At 44.2% G+C, this 21578-nt stretch overlaps 1 protein-coding gene across 5 annotated transcripts in view; it reads right to left on the minus strand.

Moving 5' to 3' along the window:
* Positions 1-20966, minus strand: part of LOC106573015 (zinc finger protein aebp2) — a 51937-nt gene extending 30971 nt beyond the window's left edge. For 2 of the 5 annotated variants that reach the window (XR_006759651.2, XM_045696827.2), the window contains exons 1-5: positions 20266-20966; positions 18447-18684; positions 18061-18168; positions 17676-17868; positions 12295-12437 (exon numbers count right to left, since the gene is read on the minus strand). Coding sequence is in view for 4 of the 5 variants with exons in the window: in XM_045696827.2 (XP_045552783.1) it covers positions 12295-12437; positions 17676-17868; positions 18061-18168; positions 18447-18684; positions 20266-20885 (1302 nt within the window). In the remaining variant the exon portion in view is untranslated. The remainder of the gene's footprint in view (positions 1-12294; positions 12438-17675; positions 17869-18060; positions 18169-18446; positions 18685-20265) is intronic. The other 3 variants (XM_045696829.2, XM_045696830.2, XM_045696828.2) reach the window with 3 other exon arrangements.
* Between the last annotated feature and the right edge of the window lie 612 nt (positions 20967-21578).

The following is a 21578-nucleotide window of genomic DNA, read 5'->3' on the forward strand; positions in this document are numbered from 1 at the left end:
TAACACCCAAGGATGAAGACAAGGGAGAAGGCATAGAGACCAGAATAACATGGGCATAGAACGTATCGTATGGACGTTTTCCCCCCTAGTTTTAGTCGCATCACTAAGTGGTGCGAAGTTATTAAACGTGTTTATTTTAGTTTTTTTCTCTTTCCTTTTCAAGTCAATATGTTTTTAGGTTTCGTGGAACATTTGAGTGATCATTGTTCTGGTGGAGGGACTGATGTATATTGACTAATTGATTTGAGAATGTTGTAGTATGTTTAGAACTGAAGAAGTGCATTAGGAGTAGTGACTAGTGTGTTATGGGTTAGATGGAATGATATATGTGCAAATGTATCAGTAGCAGGAGGAGGTGTTTGAGACAGAATGTTTACATAGGGCTGTTAAATGGGATGGAACGTGACTGCAGTAAAGATATGTGGGGGCTCATAAAGGTCGTGGTGATAGAGAAGTGTCATTCCCAGAGACTGTATATTGTTACAGGAGATAGCTCATAGGAGAGGGAGGACAGCTAACTGTGCACAATATAGGGAGTTAATGAAGTTAAATTGAAAATTGCACATACCCAGAGCATGGTGAGAGTAAAAGAGATAGTGGTGGCATTTCAGACACTATGGTAAACTTTCAAGAAACCTGTGACTCAGACGTTTGTTAAGTTGGATATTCTTCCAACTCATTAATCTCTTTCCCAATTTCTAACAGCCGGCGAACACTTGACAGATTACATGCAGGAGTTATTCTTACGGCAGTTGCTGTAGGGACCGTAATTGAAGGAGACTATAGACATGGGCCATGTTAGTAGTAGCATTGTTGGGATATCAGTTTATGAAGACTCGTGCCACATGGATTGGTAACTGGTAACTGGGAGACCGATGGGAGTACAGGGGGTGCTGTTATTTAAATATCACAAATTAGTGATCTTGCCATAGGAGGAGAGTTGATGTTGTCAGGAAATGACCCATGTGTTGCAGTGTGTATAACCTCAGGTGAAAGCAGCACATAAGGAGCCAGAGATAACCAAGGGCATGGGCTGAATTCTGGAAGTTGAGTGTACATCAAGGTACACCAGGCGGGGGGTGTTGGGACAGCGTTGGTCTGGTCCACACACAAGGCATTTATGTGAAAGCATATACAGTGCTGAGTTACCTCAAGATAATGTAGTGTTGATTAGGGATACGCACTTGCCTATCAGGTGACGTGCCTATCAAGTGGCAATGAAGGAGATGGGGAACAAAGTGAAAATGACATAGTTTGGGAACACCTCTCGGAACCTGGGGCCGGAAAGGGGAAGACTGGTCGAAAGCATGAGGATGCTTTTTAGGGCCTTCATTTTTGTGGGGTCCAGCAGAAAAGTATCCTGGAGCCATAGAGTCAGGTGAAGAGAGAGTGGGAATTGTCATGGTCTCAGACTTTGGTTTTCATGCATATCTTACCACATTGTTAATACTGTTGTGTTTTTCGTTGCTTTCCAAGACTTATTATGCCAATCTCTTAGGAACCAGAAGGAGAAAGTGGAGAAACTAAAAGCAGCTCAGCTGAAGTGAAGGAAGTCACCAGCTTCAGCTGGAATGTCATTTTGTTGTGTGATGAGAGATGGAAATAAGATTATGTATGGTGTAATCATAGAACAGAGGCCATAAGTCTCTGAGTTTGAAAACCTCACGGAAAAAAAGGTGAAAATCTGAACCAGGACCAGAGGTTCCCCGTCCGGTGATCCCAGGGGACCAGGTCTACATCAGAGTGTTCCGGAGGAAGTGGAACGAGCCAAGGTGAGAGGGTCCCTACAAAGTGGTCCTAGCAACACCAACAGCCGTCCAGGTGACAGGAAGCACTACATGGTACCATTTAAACCCCTGTACCAGAGTTCCGGAGGGGATCAGCGAGCGACCATCAAGCCATGAGGAAGAAGAGGATGCTGTTACACCAGGCAGGAGCCTGAAGGAAACAGAAGGAGAAGAGGACCAAGGTGCATCTCCCAATAGCCAACAAACACTCTCTCCTCAATATCCAGAGTCCAGGGATAAAGAGGAGTGACATGCCTGTTACTCCTGATGACATACCTACTCTGGCAGATATCCCTGACGGAGGCGCTGTCCAAGGTGACGGAGAAACAACGAGAGGAGAATGGGAAGGAGACTTCTCTACCATCGACTTCTCTGCCCTCACATGGTCCTCCTAACAGACAGTGGAAACCAGGACAGATGAAGAACGGTAGAATGGCCTTGACAGCAACAGTGGCAAACCAGGAAGAAATGGTAAAAACACCTCCCACTAGCACTAGTACACCAACTAAGACAATGGCAAAACCACAAGAAAGTTGGTTGCTGACCCAATTTTCTGTGTCATGTGCCAAAAGGGGGACTGCCCCTTATGTTGGGATACGGAATGTGTTTAAAGTATAACAGAATATAACCATGTACTCAATGGAACAGTTGCTGAATGATAAATGATGTTAGACCTTCTGAATATCTGTTTGCCTAGACATGTATGTGACATAGGGTTTTCCAGTTACAAGAGTCCATGGACCATGCCATTAATTCTTTAACAGGTTTTTTCACTTATGACCAAACAGTTGTTAGAGAGGTGTCTGTGAGGGTTTATGAGGTTTAGTTTCCTTTTTATTATGTTTTTGTTATTCTTATATTTTACATAACTGAGAACCTCGGGCAAGGCTTAAAAATGTATGCACATGCTTTTACACTGTATGTTAAAGAACAATTGTCTTGAGGGATCTTTTACTTCCTTCTAGCTATATGTGAAAGGAGATGTTTGGTCCTGACTCCCCAGTATGAATGAGAAAGTGAAGCAAAGGTTGATAAGGTGAAAGGGAGACAGATTGTCTCCTTAGCAACATATAAGGTGCTTTCCTTCCCACTTGTACTGGAACAAACTTTAAGGTTTGTAAATTAGTAAGCCCCAGAGGAGGAATATATTGCGAATTTTCCAGTACATGCGTGCACATTATACATCTTAGACATGCACAGAATAAGTGCACTTTATATGTGTGTCTAGGGCATTAGGCACCATTAGACATGCACCTGTTTTAGGAGTGGGCATGTCTGTTTATTTTTGTACCATTGCTATGGCCTAATGTTTACTGTTGCTATGGTTACACCACCAATATAATTTATGCCCTAATGCGAAACCAAGCTAAAATTAGTGCAAGGCAAAAAGATAATGGTGGCTAAATGCCAGAGGGGATTAATCATTAACATGAAGAGGAGTTTCTATGTGTGTGACGTAAGGATGAAACCTGTATAAAAAGTGTGTGCCAAGGCTGGAAAGTAAGTTGCTTCATGAACCAGCTCGGCTTATATTACTTTGTAATAAAGTCTATTTGAACTCACCGGCTCCGGTATTTGAGAAATATTATTGACTGAACATTTCCACGACAGTAGTGTAGCTAACTGACATTTAACGTTAGCTAATGTTTCATCCCCTCTCAACTGAAGTTCTGTCTGAAGTGAATGAACTAGCTAAAGTAGCTAGCTAGTAGCTACCACAGCCAGTTTAGCTCTAGCCTCTAGCTATCTCAGGCAGCAGTATCTAATAGCTCTTGCGTGTATGGAAAGGTCTTGTAGTCTTTGTTTTGTCCCGTTTTAAAAGAAGTATATTAACTTGGCTAGTTTTCGCCAGTTGATGTACCTACCTAGTTAGCTCAAACTTTAGCTATTATTTTTGCATCAATCACACTAGACCTGAATCAAACAATGAAACTAGCAGCCAAACAATTGAGGACCGATATTCTGAAGTTCTCTGACAGCACAATGCGAGTTTTTTTATTAGAGTCAGTACAGCAATGCAACCTCTCACAGTTCTGGGTGACTTTAACCTCCCCACGTCTACCTTTGACTCATTCCTCTCTGCCTCCTTCTTTCCACTCCTCTCCTCTTTTGACCTCACCCTCTCACCTTCCCCCCCTACTCACAAGGCAGGCAATACGCTTGACCTCATCTTTACTAGATGCTGTTCTTCCACTAATCTCATTGCAACTCCCCTCCAAATCTCCGACCACTATCTTGTATCCTTTTCCCTCTTGCTCTCATCCAACACTTCTCACTCTGCCCCTACTCGGATGGTATTGCGCCGTCCCAACCTTCGCTCTCTCTCTCCCGCTACTCTCTCCTCTTCCATCCTATCATCTCTTCCCTCTGCTCAAACCTTCTCCAACCTATCTCCTGATTCTGCCTCCTCAACCCTCCTCTCCTCCCTTTCTGCATCCTTTGATTTTCTCTGTCCCCTATCATCCAGGCCGGCTCGGTCCTCCCCTCCTGCTCCGTGGCTCGACGACTCACTACGAGCTCACAGAACAGGGCTCCGGGCAGCCGAGCGGAAATGGAGGAAAACTCGCCTCCCTGCGGACCTGGCATCCTTTCACTCACTCCTCTCTACATTCTCCTCTTCTGTCTCTGCTGCTAAAGCCACTTTCTACCACTCTAAATTCCAAGCATCTGCCTCTAACCCTAGGAAGCTCTTTGCTACCTTCTCCTCCCTCCTGAATCCTCCTCCCCCCCCCCCCCCCCCCTCCTCCCTCTCTGCGGATGACTTCGTCAACCATTTTGAAAAGAAGGTTGACGATATCCGATCCTCGTTTGCTAAGTCAAACGACACCGCTGGTCCTGCTCACACTGCCCTACCCTGTGCTTTGACCTCTTTCTCCCCTCTCTCCCCAGATGAAATCTCGCGTCTTGTGACGGCCGGCCGCCCAACAACCTGCCCACTTCACCCTATCCCCTCCTCTCTTCTCCAGACCATTTCCGGAGACCTTCTCCCCTTCCTCACCTCGCTCATCAACTCATCCTTGACCGCTGGCTACGTCCCTTCCGTCTTCAAGAGAGCGAGAGTTGCACCCCTTCTGAAAAAACCTACACTCGATCCCTCCGATGTCAACAACTACAGACCAGTATCCCTTCTTTCTTTTCTCTCTAAAACTCTTGAACGTGCCGTCCTTGGCCAGCTCTCCTGCTATCTCTCTCAGAATGACGTTCTTGATCCTAGTCAGTCAGGTTTCAAGACTGGGCATTCAACTGAGACTGCTCTTCTCTGTGTCACGGAGGCTCTCCGCACTGCTAAAGCCAACTCTCTCTCCTCTGCTCTCATACTTCTAGACCTATCTGCTGCCTTTGATACTGTGAACCATCAGATCCTCCTCTCCACCCTCTCCGAGTTGGGCATCTCCGGCGCGGCCCACGCTTGGATTGCGTCCTACCTGACAGGTCGCTCCTACCAGGTGGCGTGGCGAGAATCTGTCTCCGCACCATGCGCTCTCACCACTGGTGTCCCCCAGGGCTCTGTTCTAGGGCCTCTCCTATTCTCGCTATACACCAAGTCACTTGGCTCTGTCATATCCTCACATGGTCTCTCCTATTATTGCTATGCAGACGACACACAATTAATCTTCTCCTTTCCCCCTTCTGATAACCAGGCGGCGAATCGCATCTCTGCATGTCTGTCAGACATATCAGTGTGGATGACGGATCACCAGCTCAAGCTGAACCTCGGCAAGACGGAGCTGCTCTTCCTCCCGGGGAAGGACTGCCCGTTCCATGATCTCGCCATCACGGTTGACAACTCCCTTGTGTCCTCCTCCCAGAGTGCTAAGAACCTTGGCATGATCCTGGACAACACCCTGTCGTTCTCCACTAACATCAAGGCGGTGACCCGATCCTGTAGGTTCATGCTCTACAACATTCGCAGAGTACGACCCTGCCTCACACAGGAAGCGGCGCAGGTCCTAATCCAGGCACTTGTCATCTCCCGTCTGGATTACTGCAACTCGCTGTTGGCTGGGCTCCCTGCCTGTGCCATTAAACCCCTACAACTCATCCAGAACGCCGCAGCCCGTCTGGTGTTCAACCTTCCCAAGTTCTCTCACGTCACCCCGCTCCTCCGCTCTCTCCACTGGCTTCCAGTTGAAGCTCGCATCCGCTACAAGACCATGGTGATTGCCTACGGAGCTGTGAAGGGAACGGCACCTCCATACCTTCAGGCTCTGATCAGGCCCTACACCCAAACAAGGGCACTGCGTTCATCCACCACTGGCCTGCTGGCCCCCCTACCTCTGAGGAAGCACAGTTCCCGCTCAGCCCAGTCAAAACTGTTCGCTGCTCTGGCACCCCAATGGTGGAACAAGCTCCCTCACGACGCCAGGACAGCGGAGTCAATCACCACCTTCCGGAGACACCTGAAACCCCACCTCTTTAAGGAATACCTAGGATAGGATAAAGTAATCCTTCTAACCCCCCCCCCCCCTTAAAATATTTAGATGCACTATTGTAAAGTGGTTGTTCCACTGGATATCATAAGGTGAATGCACCATTTTGTAAGTCGCTCTGGATAAGAGCGTCTGCTAAATGACTTAAATGTAAATGTAAACATTATTGAGCTGTCAGTTTCCCTAGCCAATTCCCTACGTTTCACACTGACACGGCATAAACAGCTCTACAAGCTTCACTGTCATGGTGCACAGTCAGTACACACTACACAATACTATGCTCATCATGTCTTAGTAGGATCAGATGGTGACAGGTGTCCCTGCAGGGTCAGACAGCCAGGGAAGACCAGTCTACGGAAGTCAGGTGAATTTTGCGGTATATTATAACAACCACTGAATGATAACAAAGTTCAATTTTGAGTTGATGGGTAGGCCTACATGACATTAGTTTAAAGCTACAGTCTGGGATCTGGGAATAATGGTAATTTCAATTAATGAACCATTGACTCCATTTACCGGAAAATATAATGTAGAAATGTAACCAATGTAATTCTTTGTCATGCCTCATCTTAGCAGGATCAGATGGTGGCATGGGGTCTAAGCAGGGTCAGGCAACCAGGGAAGACAAGTCTGTGGTGGCGCTAAGGTGAACTTTTACAGATGCAACACTTTATTCTCTCTGTGCAGCAAACACTGGACAAGCCAGAAGCTTCAAAGATGTAAAATATTTGAACCTTCTGGCCTGTCCAGTGTTTGCTGTTTGGGAGTCTGAAAAACCTCTAAAAGTTGATTTCCAAACTGTATCAGGGGTTGGAGTCTTTTCCCGATGACACAAAACAAGTCAAACAAAAATGTGATGAAGACCAGGGAGACACTATTAATGATGATTAATAGATATAGAAATGTTTGAATGCCCAGTCATGTTCATATAATCTCAGAAATACATTTTTGCCTTCGGAAAGTATTCAGATGCATTAACATTTTGTTACGTTACAGCCTCATTCTAAAACGGATTACATAAAAACAAGATCCTCAGCAATCTACACAAAATTCCCCATAATAACAAAGTGAAAACAGGTTTTAAGAAATACCTTATTTAAGATTTCAGAACCTTTGCTATGAGACTCGAAATTGAGCTCAGGTGTATTCTGTTTCCATTGATCATCCTTGAGATGTTTCTGCAACTTGATTGGAGTCCACATGTGGTAAATTCAATTGATTGGACATGATTTGGAAAGGTACACACCAGTCTATATAAGGTCCCACAGTTGACAGTGCATGTCAGAGTAAAAACCAAGCCAGTAGAGCTCCAAGACAGGATGGTGTCAAGGCAAAGATCTGGGAAAGGGTACCGAAAAATGTCCTTAAAAACAGTGGCCTCCATCATTCTTAAATTTAATAAGTTTGGAACCACCAATACTTTTCCTAGAGCTGGCCGCCTGGCCAAACTGAGCAATCAGGTCAGAAGGGCCTTGGTCACCCTGACACCCTGACAGAGCTCTAGAGTTCCTTTGTGGAGATGAGGGAACCTTCCAGAAGGACAACCATCTCTGCAGCACTCTATCAATCAGACCTAAATGGTAGAGTGGCCAGATGGAAGCCACTCCTCTGTAAAAGGCGCATGACAGTCCGCTTGAGTTTGCCAAAAGGCACCTAAAGACTCTCAGACCATGAGAAACAAGATTCTCCGGTCTGATGAAACCAAGATTGAACACTTTGGACTGAATGCCAAATGACACAACTGGAAGAAACCTAGCACCATCCCTACAATGAAGCATTGTGGTGGTAGCATCATGCTGTGGGCATGTTTTTCAGAGGCAGGGACTGGGGTACTAGTCAGGATCAAGGGAAAGATGAATGAAGCAAAGTACAGAGAGCTTCTTGAAAACCTATGCCAGAAAGCTCAGGACCTCAGAATGGGGCAAAGGTTCACCTTCCAACAGGACAATGACCCTAAGCACACAGGCAAACCAACGCAGGAGTGGCTTCGGGACAAGTCTCTGAATGTCCTTGAGTGACCCAGCCAGAACCCGGACATGAACCCGACCGAACATCAATGGAGAGACCTGAAAATAGCTGTGCAGCGACGCTCCCCATCCAACCTGCCAGAGTTTGAGAGGGTCTGCAGAGAATAATGGGAGAAACTCCCCAAATACAGGTGTGCCAAGCTTGTAGCGTCATAACCAAGAAGACTTGATGCTGTAATCGCTGCTAAAGGTGCTTCAACAAAGTACTGAGTAAAGGGTCTGAATACTTACACCACAGTTCAAAAGTTTGGGGTCACTTAGAAATGTCCTTGTTTTGGAAAGAAAAGTACATTGTTTGTCCATTAAAATAACATCAAAATGATCAGAAATACAGTGTAGACATTGTTAATGTTGTAAATGACTATTGTAGCTGGAAACGGCTGATTTTGATCAGCAACCATCACTCCTGTGTTCCAATGGCACGTTGTGTTAGCTAATCCTTGTTTATCATTTTAAAAAGCTAATTGATCATTAGAAAACCCTTTTGCAATTACGTTAGCACAGCTGAAAACTGTTGCTCTGATTAAAGAAGCAATATAACTGGCTTTCTTTAGACTACTTGAGTATCTGGAGTATCAGCATTTGTGGGTTCGATTACAGCCTCAAAATGGCCAGAAACAAAGTACTTTCTTCTTAAACTTGTCAGTCTATTCTTGTTCTGAGAAATGAAGGCTATTCCATGCGAGAAATTGCCAAGAAACTGAAGATCTTGTACAACGGTGTGCACTACTCCCTTCACAGAACAGCACAAACTGTTTCTAACCAGAAAAGAAAGGGGAGTGGGAGACCCCGGTGCACAACTGAGCAAGAGGACAAGTACATTAGAGTGTCTAGTTTGAGAAACAGACGCCTCACAAGTCCTCAACTGGAAGCTTCATTAAATAGTACCCCCAAAACACCAGTCTCAACGTCAACAGTGAAGAGGCGACTCCGGGATGCTGCCTTTCTAGGCAGAGTTCCTCTGTCCAGTGTCTGTGTTATATTGCCCATCTTAATCATTTATTTTTATTGGCCAGTCTGAAATATTGCTTTTTCTATGCAACTCTGCCTTGAAGGCCAGCATCCCGGAGTCGCCTCTTCACTGTTGACGTTGAGACTGGTGTTTTGCGGGTACTACGTAATGAAGCGGCCAGTTGAGGACTTGTGAGGCGTCTGTTTCTCAAACTAGACACTCTAATGTGGTTGTCACTCTGGCCTTGGCCTAACACGCCTGAAACCAATAATGAATGTTACACTCAGATCCTAAAGCTGAGTGGGGTGTGTTGGGTTGGGGCGCTGCAGGGCGGTGGACCCTAGGGCAGGCTGGGGCGATCCAGCTATTTGTGTGCAAGTAAAAAAAGCTACAGTGCTATTAGGCCTATGATATGAATTACAATGCCCGCCGTAATTATTGGGACAGTGAAGTATTTTTATTATTTTGGTTCTATACTCCAAAAGTTTGGATTTGAAATCAAACAATGACTATGCAGTTAAAGTACAGACTATCAGCATTCATTTTAGGTTATTTTCATCCATATCGGGTAAACCGTTTACAAATAGCAGCACTTTTTGTACATAGTCCCCCCATTTTAGGGGACCAAAAGTATTATGTAAAATTCACTTGTATGTGTATTAAAGTAGTAAAAAGTTAAGTATTTGGTCCCACATTCATAGCACGCAATGGGTACATCAAGCTTGTGACTCTACAAATTTGCATTTGCTGTTTATTTTGGTTGTGTTTTAGTTGAATTTGTGCCCAATAGAAATGAATGGTAAATAATGTTTGTTTCAGTTTGTTTAGAATGTTTCTTAACACTTCTGCATTAATGTGGATGCTACCATGATTACGTTGAATCGTGAATAAATCGTGAATAATTATGAGTGAGAAAGTTACAGATGCACAAATATCACACATACAGTGGTTCCTCCTTCAAAAGTTGCGAGTTTACGCCGCGGGATTTAGAGGTAACTTGTGGTTTAGTACGGTACCCTGCATCACCACTTCATTAATCCAGACCAGCGCAAGGGTGAGTTAGAGCACTGATTGTGCTTTTGGATGCTACTGTGTCTATGACAATGAATGGGCGACATAAGCCTAAATAGAAACTGATAATTGTGCACAACTTCAGTATTACTTACCAAAACTGTTGTTACACTAAGGTTTTTATTTTTTTATTTTGTTAGGATTATTTTGCTTTTACTGTAGTACTGTAGGCAACTCCTGACCGGGCACATTGTACAGTGCCTGAGTGGTGCAACGGTCTATGCTGGTTCAATACCAGTGCCGGCCTCGACTGGGAGACCCATGAGATGACTGTAGGTTTTTCTCCCTCTAAAAACAGAAATAAATCATTCAAAATAACAAACTGGCTTTATTTACAAATTAGTAACAATGTCTCACCCCATGTTCAAGAATGGCTTTTTACTTACTCTTTTTAAGTTATTTGAAAACAAAATCTCCATAATATTGTAATTTCTAAACAAAGCGATTACTATCATTATTAATTTAGAATTATATAACATCCCGTTGGATATTCTCACAGATATATTATTAACCCTGTTATTAGGAGGACAATATATATTGGTCATGGCTCCCGAGAGGCGCACAATGGGATTGCCTTGCAGTTCTCCAGCTGTATACACTGAAAGCGCGCAAGGTTCAAGGCATGAGGGCAGGGGGCTCGGGATGGACCGCAGAGCCGCGCAAAGAAAACCGACCTAGTCCATGGGGAAGGGAGGAGGAGGAGGAAGGGGGTGGACCCCACCCCGCCACACTGGCAACACTTTAAGGGGCATTGCACTAATAAATGGCGCTGACTAGGGAAATGTTCCCGTTGTTCTGTTCTTAGTGTCAGTCTGCACATTCAAACAAAAATAATGTAACTACGGCATCTTTATGCTTTCATTTATAAAATAATGATAAAAATACTCTTTCAAAATGCCAATGTTTATTTAGTTATGGATCCACAACAAATTACTATGGGAATAAATATCACTGAACTACAGAAATATCCTCCAACCCTCTATATGTAATTATTGAAAGAGATTCACGTCATATTTTTCTATATACTGTAGGCCTACAGTAGCCGACATGAGTCTCACTAGTGTTGAGTAATGTGCTGTTAAAAGTGGTGGAGGTCTCATTTATTTAAAGTGCATATTGAAGATAGAAGCAATAGGATTTGAAGCAAAAGCCTACAGCTATTTTAGCACCGTTTCACGCTGCTCTGAGACAAGCATGGGAACTGAGAGAGGTTAACTGCATCCCAAATGGCACACTTTACCCTATATAGTACACTATTTTTAACATAGCCCTATGGGCCCTGGTCAAAAGTAGTGCACTATGTAGGGAATAGGGTGCCATTTGGAATGTAACCCTTGTCCCCCGGAAGCAGTAAAGTGCTAATGCAGTTATAACTCATTCATAATATATTACTTACCAACAAGCATCAAATAACAAAACAGACCAATTGTCTCTCCTGTGTACCCGGCTAGGAATTCAAAAAGTATTGCATCAATCCTAGGGGTATTCACAAGGTTCACTGCAAGTGCATTGAGAACATCTTCAGTGAGAACAGAGACAATTTTGTAAAATGTTGGTCTCTGACGTCCCCTAGGGCTAAAGTGAGAAAGACTGATCCAAAAACAGCACAGACGGACGTGAAAACACTTTCAGGATGAGAGAATCTCTAACTCTGAATCCCAAATCAACCATTAAACCCTAACGCCCAGACACTTGTGTAGATTTCCGAGGATTGGATATGTCTAAGTAATATGGTGGTAGCTCCATCTTGCCCTTGATAGTCCAAGTGGAATTGTTGCAATTTTACAGATTCCTATCCAATCCTCTCAGATCGACACCAGTGCCTAGGGGGTAAGGACTAGGAGGTTAATTTGGGGTTATGTACTAGGCCTTGTGGCCAGGCGTTGTGGCCAGGACTGGTGTAGCAGGATCCCAAGGGTTAATAGACTAAACGTACTGTTGAAGACCACACTGTGTCCGTTGCTCTCTGTGTTTGTGTGTGTGTGTGTGCGTGCGTGCGTGTGTCTGTATGCCCTTTTCGGACTAACCGTGCTGTGGAACACCACACTGTGTCCATTGCCTGTGCTCTCCATGTGTGTGGCCAGGTTAAGGCAGATAGCCCGGTGTCTGATGGCGTCCATGGTCTGGGCATCGAAGAAGTCATGGGGCCTCGCTGGTGGGAGAGGAGACACTGGGATGAGAGCAGAGAGAGTCTGGGATGAGAGGTGAGGAGACACCATGTAGACAAGTGAGACAGCAGTGAGACCAGGCCAGCACCAACACTACCGTCTCCTCACGAAGATGATTACTATGAAACAGTGTGAAATAGGACAACTTGTTGAATGGTTCCTTGCTGCTTTATTACTACTATGAGCTGAACATATTATTCTAGAGAGCAGGGATATAGTTGAGAGAGAATGTGTTGGTTGATTGGCTGAGAATTAATCAAGGGCATTTGCATGTCAAAAGATATTTAGAAAAGTGTTGTCTGTCCTCTCTCACATTTCGCTCTCTCCTGACAAAGAGCCAGACACCATCCAAACTTCCTCCCAAGTGCTGTTCCAAGTGAGAAGTAATATTTCGACACATCTTGACTTTGTATGGCCCTTTATCAATCTTTCTTAGAAGTCTAGTCGAGCTCAAAAAGCCTGTTTGCCCGAGAATGTCCCATTCAAGCTGAAGGAGGTACCTGAAGTAACAAACCATTCCAACCCCTCAGTACCTAGGAAACCTGCCTGCCTGCCTGCCTGTCTGTCTAGTGCCTTCAGAAAGTATTCATACCCCTTGACTTACTCCACATTTAATTTTGTTGTGTTTCAGCCCGAATTCAAAAAGGATTAAAAATAATAATAATTCTCACCCATCTACACACAATATCCCATAATGACAACATGACGTTTTTAGAAAGATTTGCTAATTTATACAGAAATATTTAATTTACATAATTATTCACACCCCTGAATCAATATTTTTGTAGAAGCACCATTGGCAGCGATTACATCTTTGAGTCATCTTTGTTATGTCTGTATCAGTTTTCACATCTGGATTTGGGGATTTTCTTTCATTTTTCCTTGCAGATATCCTCAAACTGATAAGTTTGATGGGGAGTATTGGAGAACAGCAATCTTCAAGTCTTTCACAGATTCCCAATGGGCCTCAAGTCTGAGCATTGGCTGGGCCACTCAAGGACTTTCACATTCTTTTTCTGAAGCCATTCCAGTGTTGCTTTGGGTCATTGTCCTGTTGGAACGTAAATCTTCACCCCAGTCTAAGGTTGTTTGCACTGTGAAGCAGGTTCTCATCCAGGATTTAACTGTATTTGGCTACATTCATTGTTCCCTCAATCCTTACCAATCTCCCAGTCCCTGCCACTGAAAAGCATCTCCATAGCATGATGCTGCCACCCCCATGCTTCACGGTAGAGATGGTGTTAAACGGGTGATGAGCTGTGCCTGGTTCTCTAGACGTAGCGCTTTGCACTCAGGTCAAAGACTTACATTTTTGTCTCATCAGAGCACAGAATATTTTGCCATATGATCTGAGTCTTTCACGTGCCTATTGCAAACAAGCATTTTTCTTAGGTGTGGCTTCTCTCTGGCCACTCTCCCATAAAGCCCAGATTGGTGAAGTGCTATAGAGACTGTTTTCCTTCTGGCAGGTTCTCCCATCTTAGTCAAGGAACTCTGTAGTTCTGTGGTCATTGGGACATTGGGTTCTTGGTCACCTCCCTGACCAAGGTCCTTCTTGCCCGGTTGCTCAGTTCTGTCAGACGGCAAGCTCTACACAGAGTCTGGGTAGTTCCATATTTTTTCCATTTCCCAATGATGGAGACCACTGTGCTCGTGGAAACTTTCAACACTCTAGAAATTGTTTTATACCCTTCCCCAGATATATGACTCATCACAATTATATCTCAGAGAGCTAAGGACAGTTCCTTGGACTTTATGGTATAGTTTCTGCTGACATGCACTGTCAACTGTGGGACTGTCACACCCTGATCTGTTTCACCTGTCTTTGTGATTGTCTCCACCCCCCTCCAGGTGTAGCCCATCTTCCCCATTATCCCCTGTGTATTTATACCTGTGTTCTCTGTTTGTCTTTTGCTAGTTCATCTTGTTTGTTCAAGTCAACCAGCGTTTTGTGTCTCAGCTACTGCTCTTTCCAGTCTCTCTTTTCTCACCCTCCTGGTTTTGACCCTTGCCTGTTCTGAATCTGAGCACGCCAGCCTGACCACTCTGCCTAACCCTGACACTGCTTGATGTCTGGTACTCTTGCCCCACCTCTGGTTTACTGACCACTGCCTCCCTTGATCTGTCAATCGCCTGCCCCTGTTGAAACATGGTTCGACATGGTCTGCATGTGGGTCTTACCTTCATACCTAATAGGGACCTTATATAGACAGGTGTGTTTCTTTCTAAATCATGTCTAAACAATTGAATTGGCCACAGGTGGACTCCAAGTTGTAGTGACATTTCAAGCATGATCAAAGGAAGTTGGATGCACTTGAGCTCAATTTGGAGGGTCGGAGCAAAGGGGTATGAATAGTAATTTCTGTATTTAATTTTCAATACTTTTGCAAAAAATTCTAAAAACATGTTTTCACTTTGTCATTATGGAGTATTGTGTGTAGATGAGTGAGAAAAACATACATTTCTTTGGCTAACCTGTACCTCCACACATTGACTCTGTACCGGTACCCCATGTATATAGCCTCATTACTAACCTGTACCTCCACACACTGACTCTGTATCGGGACAACATGTATTTAGCCTCATTACTAACCTGTACACCCACACATTGACTCGGTACCTGTACTCCATGTATATAGCCTCATTACTAACCTGTACCCCCACACATGGACTCGGTACCGGTACTCCATGTACAGTGAGGGAAACAAGTATTTGATCCCCTGCTGATTTTGTACGTTTGCCCACTGACAAAGAAATGATCAGTCTATAATTTTAATGGTAGGTTTATTTGAACGGTGAGAGACAGAATAACAACAAAAAAATCCAGAAAAACACATGTCAAAAATGTTATAAAATGATTTGCATTTTAATGAGGGAAATAAGTATTTGACCCCTCTGCAAAACATGACTTAGTACTTGGTGGCAAAACCCTTGATGGCAATCACAGAGGTCAGACGTTTCTTGTAGTTGGCCACCAGGTTTGCACACATCTCAGGAGGGATTTTGTCCCACTCCTCTTTGCAGATCTTCTCCAAGTCATTAAGGTTTCGAGGCTGACGTTTGGCAACTCGAACCTTCAGCTCCCTCAACAGATTTTCTATGGGATTAAGGTCTGGAGACTGGCTAGGCCACTCCATGACCTTAATGTTTCTTCTTGAGCCACTCCTTTGTTGCCTTGGCCGTGTGTTTTGGGTCATTGTCATGCTGGAATACCCATCCACGACCCATTTTCAATGCCCTGGCTGAGGGAAGGAGGTTCTCACCCAAGATTTGACAGTACATGGCCCCGTCCACCATCCCTTTGATGCGGTGAAGTTGTCCTGTCCCCTTAGCAGAAAAACACCCTAAAAGCATAATGTTTCCACCTCCATGTTTGACGGTGGGGATGGTGTTCTTGGGGTCATACGCAGCATTCCTCCTCCTCCAAACACGGCGAGTTGAGTTGATGCCAAAGAGCTCCATTTTGGTCTCATCTGACCACAACACTTTCACCAGTTGTCCTCTGAATCATTCAGATGTTCATTGGCAAACTTCAGACGGGCATGTATATGTGCTTTCTTGAGCAGGGGACCTTGCGGGCGCTGCAGGATTTCAGTCCTTCACGGCGTAGTGTGTTAACAATTGTTTTCTTGGTGACTATGGTCCCAGCTGCCTTGAGATCATTGACAAGATCCTCCCGTGTAGTTCTGGACTGATTCCTCACCATTCTCATGATCATTGCAACTCCACGAGGTGAGATCTTGAATGGAGAGCAGGCCGAGGGAGATTGACAGTTCTTTTGTGTTTCTTCCATTTGCGAATAATCGCACCAACTGTTGTCACCTTCTCACCAAGCTGCCTGGCGATGGTCTTGTAGCCCATTCCAGCCTTGTGTAGGTCTACAATCTTGTCCCTGACATCCTTGGAGAGCTCTTTGGTCTTGGCCATGGTGGAGAGTTTGGAATCTGATTGATTGATTGCTTCTGTGGACAGGTGTCTTTTATATAGGTAACAAACTGAGATTACGAGCACTCCCTTTACCCTGTTGGGGATAGGGGGCAGTATTTGCACGGCCGGATAAAAAACGTACCCGATTTAATCTGGTTACTACTCCTGCCCAGTAACTAGAATATGCATATAATTATTGGCTTTGGATAGAAAACGCCCTAAAATTTCTAAAACTGTTTGAAGGGTGTCTGTGAGTATAACAGAACTCATATGGCAGGCAAAAACCTGAGAAGATTCCTTACAGGAAGTGGCCTGTCTGACAAGTTCTTGTTCTTCTTGGCTCTGTTTATTGAAAACTGAGTATCTTTGCTGTAACGTGACACTTCCTACGGCTCCCATAGGCTATCAGAACCGGGGAAAAAGCTGAATGATGTAATTCCAGCCTCTGGCTGAAAAACATTAGCGCGTTTGGATAGTGGCCGGTCAGAGTACCATCAGACTGAGGCTCGTGCACGAGGGGATCCCATGTTTTTATTTTCTCTCTCTTTGAACGTAAACACGCTTTCCCAGTCGGAATATTATCGCTTTTTTACGAGAAAAATGGCATAAAAATTTATTTTAAACAGCGGTTGACATGCTTCGAAGTACGGTAATGGAATATTTCGATTTTTTTTGTCACGAAATGCGTCGTGCGCGTCACCCTTCTTTACCATTCGGATAGTGTCTTGAACGCACGAACAAAACAGAGGATATTTGAACATAACTATGGATTATTTTGAACCAAACCAACATTTGTTATTGAAGTAGAAGTCCTGGGAGTGCATTCTGACGAAGAACAGCAAAGGTAATAACATTTTTCTTATAGTAAATCTGACTTTGGTCAGGGCTAAACTTGGTGGGTGTCTAAATAGCTAGCCCTGTGATGCCGGGCTATCTACTCAGAGTATTGCAAAATGTGCTTTCACCGAAAAGCTATTTTAAAATCGGACATAGCGAGTGCATAGAGGAGTTCTGTATCTATAATTCTTAAAATAATTGTTATGTTTTTTTAACCTCTCTAATGTTTTCTAACCTCTCTTCCCTGAGGACTAAAATATCTCTTTTAGAGTGACACACACACAGCAACTACTCACACACACTAATAAATAAATAAGTCCACTGCTATTCCTTAATAAAGTTTACCATGTATTCTACTTCAATAAAATAGATAAAATATAAAGTAGGCTATAACTAGTTTATAGAAAATGTACATGAAGGCATATTGTAGTAAAACATTTTCCAGAACACAAACACACATTGTAGTGGGTACATACGTAGGGAGCGCCTGCGTTTGTTCATCAGGATTCGTTTCTTTCTCTTATTAAGCCCCGCCTTAGAGGGTGACTCCTCCTTCAGTCTGCCCTGACTGGACAGCTTAGAGGAGCTCTGCTGGCTGAAGTGGGTGGGAACATGACGCGCAAGCCCCCCCTGGGACGCGAAACTGGCATTGCAGCCCCCGACCACACACTACAGTGGGAGAGAGAGGAAGAGAGAAAGAGAGCAAGGGTCAAGCAGGTCACCATTCAGTAAACCACCTGACCACCATCTGGTAACAATGCTACAATTGCTGTAGGGATCGCATGCATATACAAAAAAAAATATGCACTTACTGTACTTTGGATAAAAGTGTCTGCCAAGTGGAATATATTATTACATTACCTTGAAGGGTTTGTCTCCGCTGTGTGTCAGCATGTGTCTCTGGAGCCAGCTCTGACTGGTGGAAGGGGTGTTGTACACCTTACAGCCCTTCCACAGACACACAAACACCTGGAGGAAAAGTGTGAGAAAGTGAGAAAGAGAGAGTGAGATGGCATGAGGAAGAGAGTTGAGAGAGAAGAGAGACAGAGAAAGAGAGGGAGAAAGAGTTGGATATGGTGGAGAGATAAAGATCAGACAAGCAAAACATTTTTTAGAAGAAGGCGCTTCTCCAGACAGCCGTTTGCGGGCTAACAAGTGGGTCTAAAGAGGAATAGAGAGAGGGAGAGTGATCCCACAGAGACACACAAAGCTTAAATACTTGTAGCCTACAGAACAGCCTGTATTACCCTGGTTCTACCCACCCCTCCTCTTTGTCCATCGACATGCACGCCCCTGATGTGTTCAGCCAGGTCAGGGCTGCAGGTGAAGCAGAGGCCACACTGGTCCCAGCAACAGGTATAGCCAACCGCCTGGCCCTTGGTAGTGGAGTGGCACTGGGCGGCACTGCCCTGTCCATTCATCATAGCTGGGGTGGAACGCCCGCTGGATACCGTGCTCTCCATGTCCATTAGGGTACTGCTGATACTGAGAGAGCAAGAGAATGAGAAAAATTGTGATTGAGAGGTTAAAGAGATGTTACAATTAATCACTGTAGCAAACTGACCAGAGCAAATTAGTCCAGCAGTTCCGGTAGCCACCATCTCTATATTATCTCTGTCTTTAGACTATGATCCACTACTAAGAAATAAGAGTGCAAAAGATGTCTGTATTCTATACATGACAGTAAAGAACATGTGTGTAAAGATTCCGACTGTAGGGTGGAGCATTGTTTCTAATGGAACAGATTGCCTGTGTGTGTGTGTGTGTGTGTGTGTGTGTGTGTGTGTGTGTGTGTGTGTGTGTGTGTGTGTGTGTGTGTGTGTGTGTACTCAAAGCTGTACATGCACCTGCTGCAGCGGCTGATTTGATACACATGCCATTTCTGGGGGTCCTAGACATGCATTATGGTCAGGGCATAACATGAACACCAGTCACCCACCAAATGCGGATACATTTAGGTATTGGCTGTTAAGAACGTCCATTTCACAAACCACATAGGCTGGTGGTCAATTTTTAGGGCTCTACAGTGCGAGCATTACAATCATAAAAATAAAATAGAGTAAAAAGTAAAGTATGAGTTGTGATCAAGTATGAGCACATGTGCAATATGTGACTTATAGCAGAAAAATGTAAAAGTACTGCATATCTGCTGTTTTGTTTCATACCTGCTAATCACACAAAGAAATATGAATCATGCCTGACTGGGGAGCAGTGCGCACTGAGTAAAGTGCTGATACTGATAGATTCATTTTTAGAGGTGCAATGCACAGGCCTAAAAGTTAGTCTAAATTACTTGAAATTCTTCAAAGTGAGACTTTGTCCTCATGTTTCTTGGTTATTTACAATGTTTTGTTCACAAGCTCGGTTGTTTTTCAATGTTAGTTTGAGTCTGATGCTTCAACTGATAACAAATTACATCTACTACTCGTTAGAGCCAAAATCTCACTCACACACACACACACACAAACACGACTGCCCCGTAACCACGGTAATCTCCCGCCCTTAAGAGGGGCCCAGCCAATAAATATAATGTATTAATATTATTAATCATATCAAATAAATCCAATGAATTTAAGAGTAATATTCTTTCTCCTCTTATCTATTTTCCTGCCTCCTTGTCTTCTATGTGGTGATGTAAAGAACTTTACTAGTGATGGGAATTTCAAGTCTTTTCAGTCTGCATTTGCAATATCCTTCAAGCCAGCGCCAAACAGCTCTGGGCTCAGACTGACATTAAAAGGTCATTTTGATAGTTAAATTACATGTCTTATAAAACTGGTCTCTGCCTTGGGCCTCAAAATCACTAAGTCTGCACCTGAATGAAGCCTACATGACCTGTTTTGCTTCACAAATCATTTATAAGTACATTTCTTTAGCACAAGATGTGACATGGGAGAGAGGGCACTGGATGCAATGTACTGGATCATGAATGCGCCAGCGTTTTCGCAGTAAAATTTCTCTTATAGTATTCGTAGCCACTCATTCACTCAATATGATTAGGGCTCTAGTTGAGTGTGACATCAAAACATATGCCGATGTTTGTCTAGACATCTTAGATGAACCAACCTGTCCTCTGAATCCATCCGGCTGAGTGGCTCTCCGTCCGAGGATGACATTTCTACACTGGCTCTCCTCTTGTCCCCGCCTCCTGTGTTTGTTTTCTCTTCCGCAGACTCCGGGGCATCCTCACTGGTGTCTTTGCCTTTCACGCAACTATGCCTTTCACGCACTATAACAGGCAACTGGCGCTCTTCTGGTTTTATTTCTATTTCCTTTACCGTATCGTCAAAAACATTATCACTAGTATCAACATCGTCCTCCGGGACCGGGCTATCTTCCTCTGATTTGGCAAGTTGGCATCCCACCACCACGTCATCATTCGCGTCCCTTGTTGCTGCTACGACTGTTGCCACTGTCACCACCACTACCGCTTCCGCAGAAGCTACCGCTCCGACAGCCACGGCCTCCTCATCTGCAGCAGGTTTCCCATCCCCTACTTCTCCGTCTTGCACGCATTCCGCAACCGCTTCCGCAATTTTCAGCGGTGCATCTGCACAGCTATCACCCGCCTCATCTTTCACTGCTTCTGGATCTTGCTGCTTTTCCTTTTCGGTCTTTTCTGTACGCATTTCGCTGTTTTCCTCGATCAATACGGGAGTCTCCAACTCAGAAGCATCGGTAGCCATGTTTGCAGAACACCAATGGCTACGTTCACGATTTCCACAGCTACTGCTGTACTGCCCATCGTCATTTGTCACACGACTGGCCTGGTGTACACATTGGACAGAAGCGTAGCGGGGCGGGGATAAATAGTGACGTCAAATTTTCGATCCCTGACAAATCACGTGTGTGAGAAATTACAACGGATTTGCAAGACCTGCAGATATTTGAGATTGGACGGATAGGTCAATCGCAAATGGTTATAATCACGGATCTAAAAATGTGTAGCAGCCCGCCAATCGAGAGCTGTTTTTATCTGTGACCACACGGGGGAGCCATTGCTCTAGTTTTAAACCTTCCGTTCTAGGGGTTTCCTTTGAATTTCACCTTACTATACCAGTGACATTCCATTGTTATATGCCTAGTGCAGAAACGACCAACATCTAATTTAAAGTCTTATGGAAGCACATGCAGATTGTGATCACTTTTAAGACCTTCATAATGCATTCACTACTGTAAGTCGCTCTGGATAAGAGCGTCTGCTAAATGACTAAAATGGTAAAATGTAAAAATGTCTCCTGTAGCAGTTTTACATCTTAGGCCACAACTTCAGCGTTGGTTTTGAGATCCATTCAGTTGTTTATGGATCATCCAAGATCACCTGTGCCTGAGCTTCTTATTGTTCTCCAAGCAACTGGAAAGTAAAAAAAAAAAAAACA

Source organism: Salmo salar, chromosome 16 (genome assembly GCF_965601325.2).
Source record: "Salmo salar chromosome 16, fSalSal1, whole genome shotgun sequence".
In the NCBI taxonomy this organism is placed as follows: Eukaryota; Metazoa; Chordata; class Actinopteri; order Salmoniformes; family Salmonidae; genus Salmo; species Salmo salar.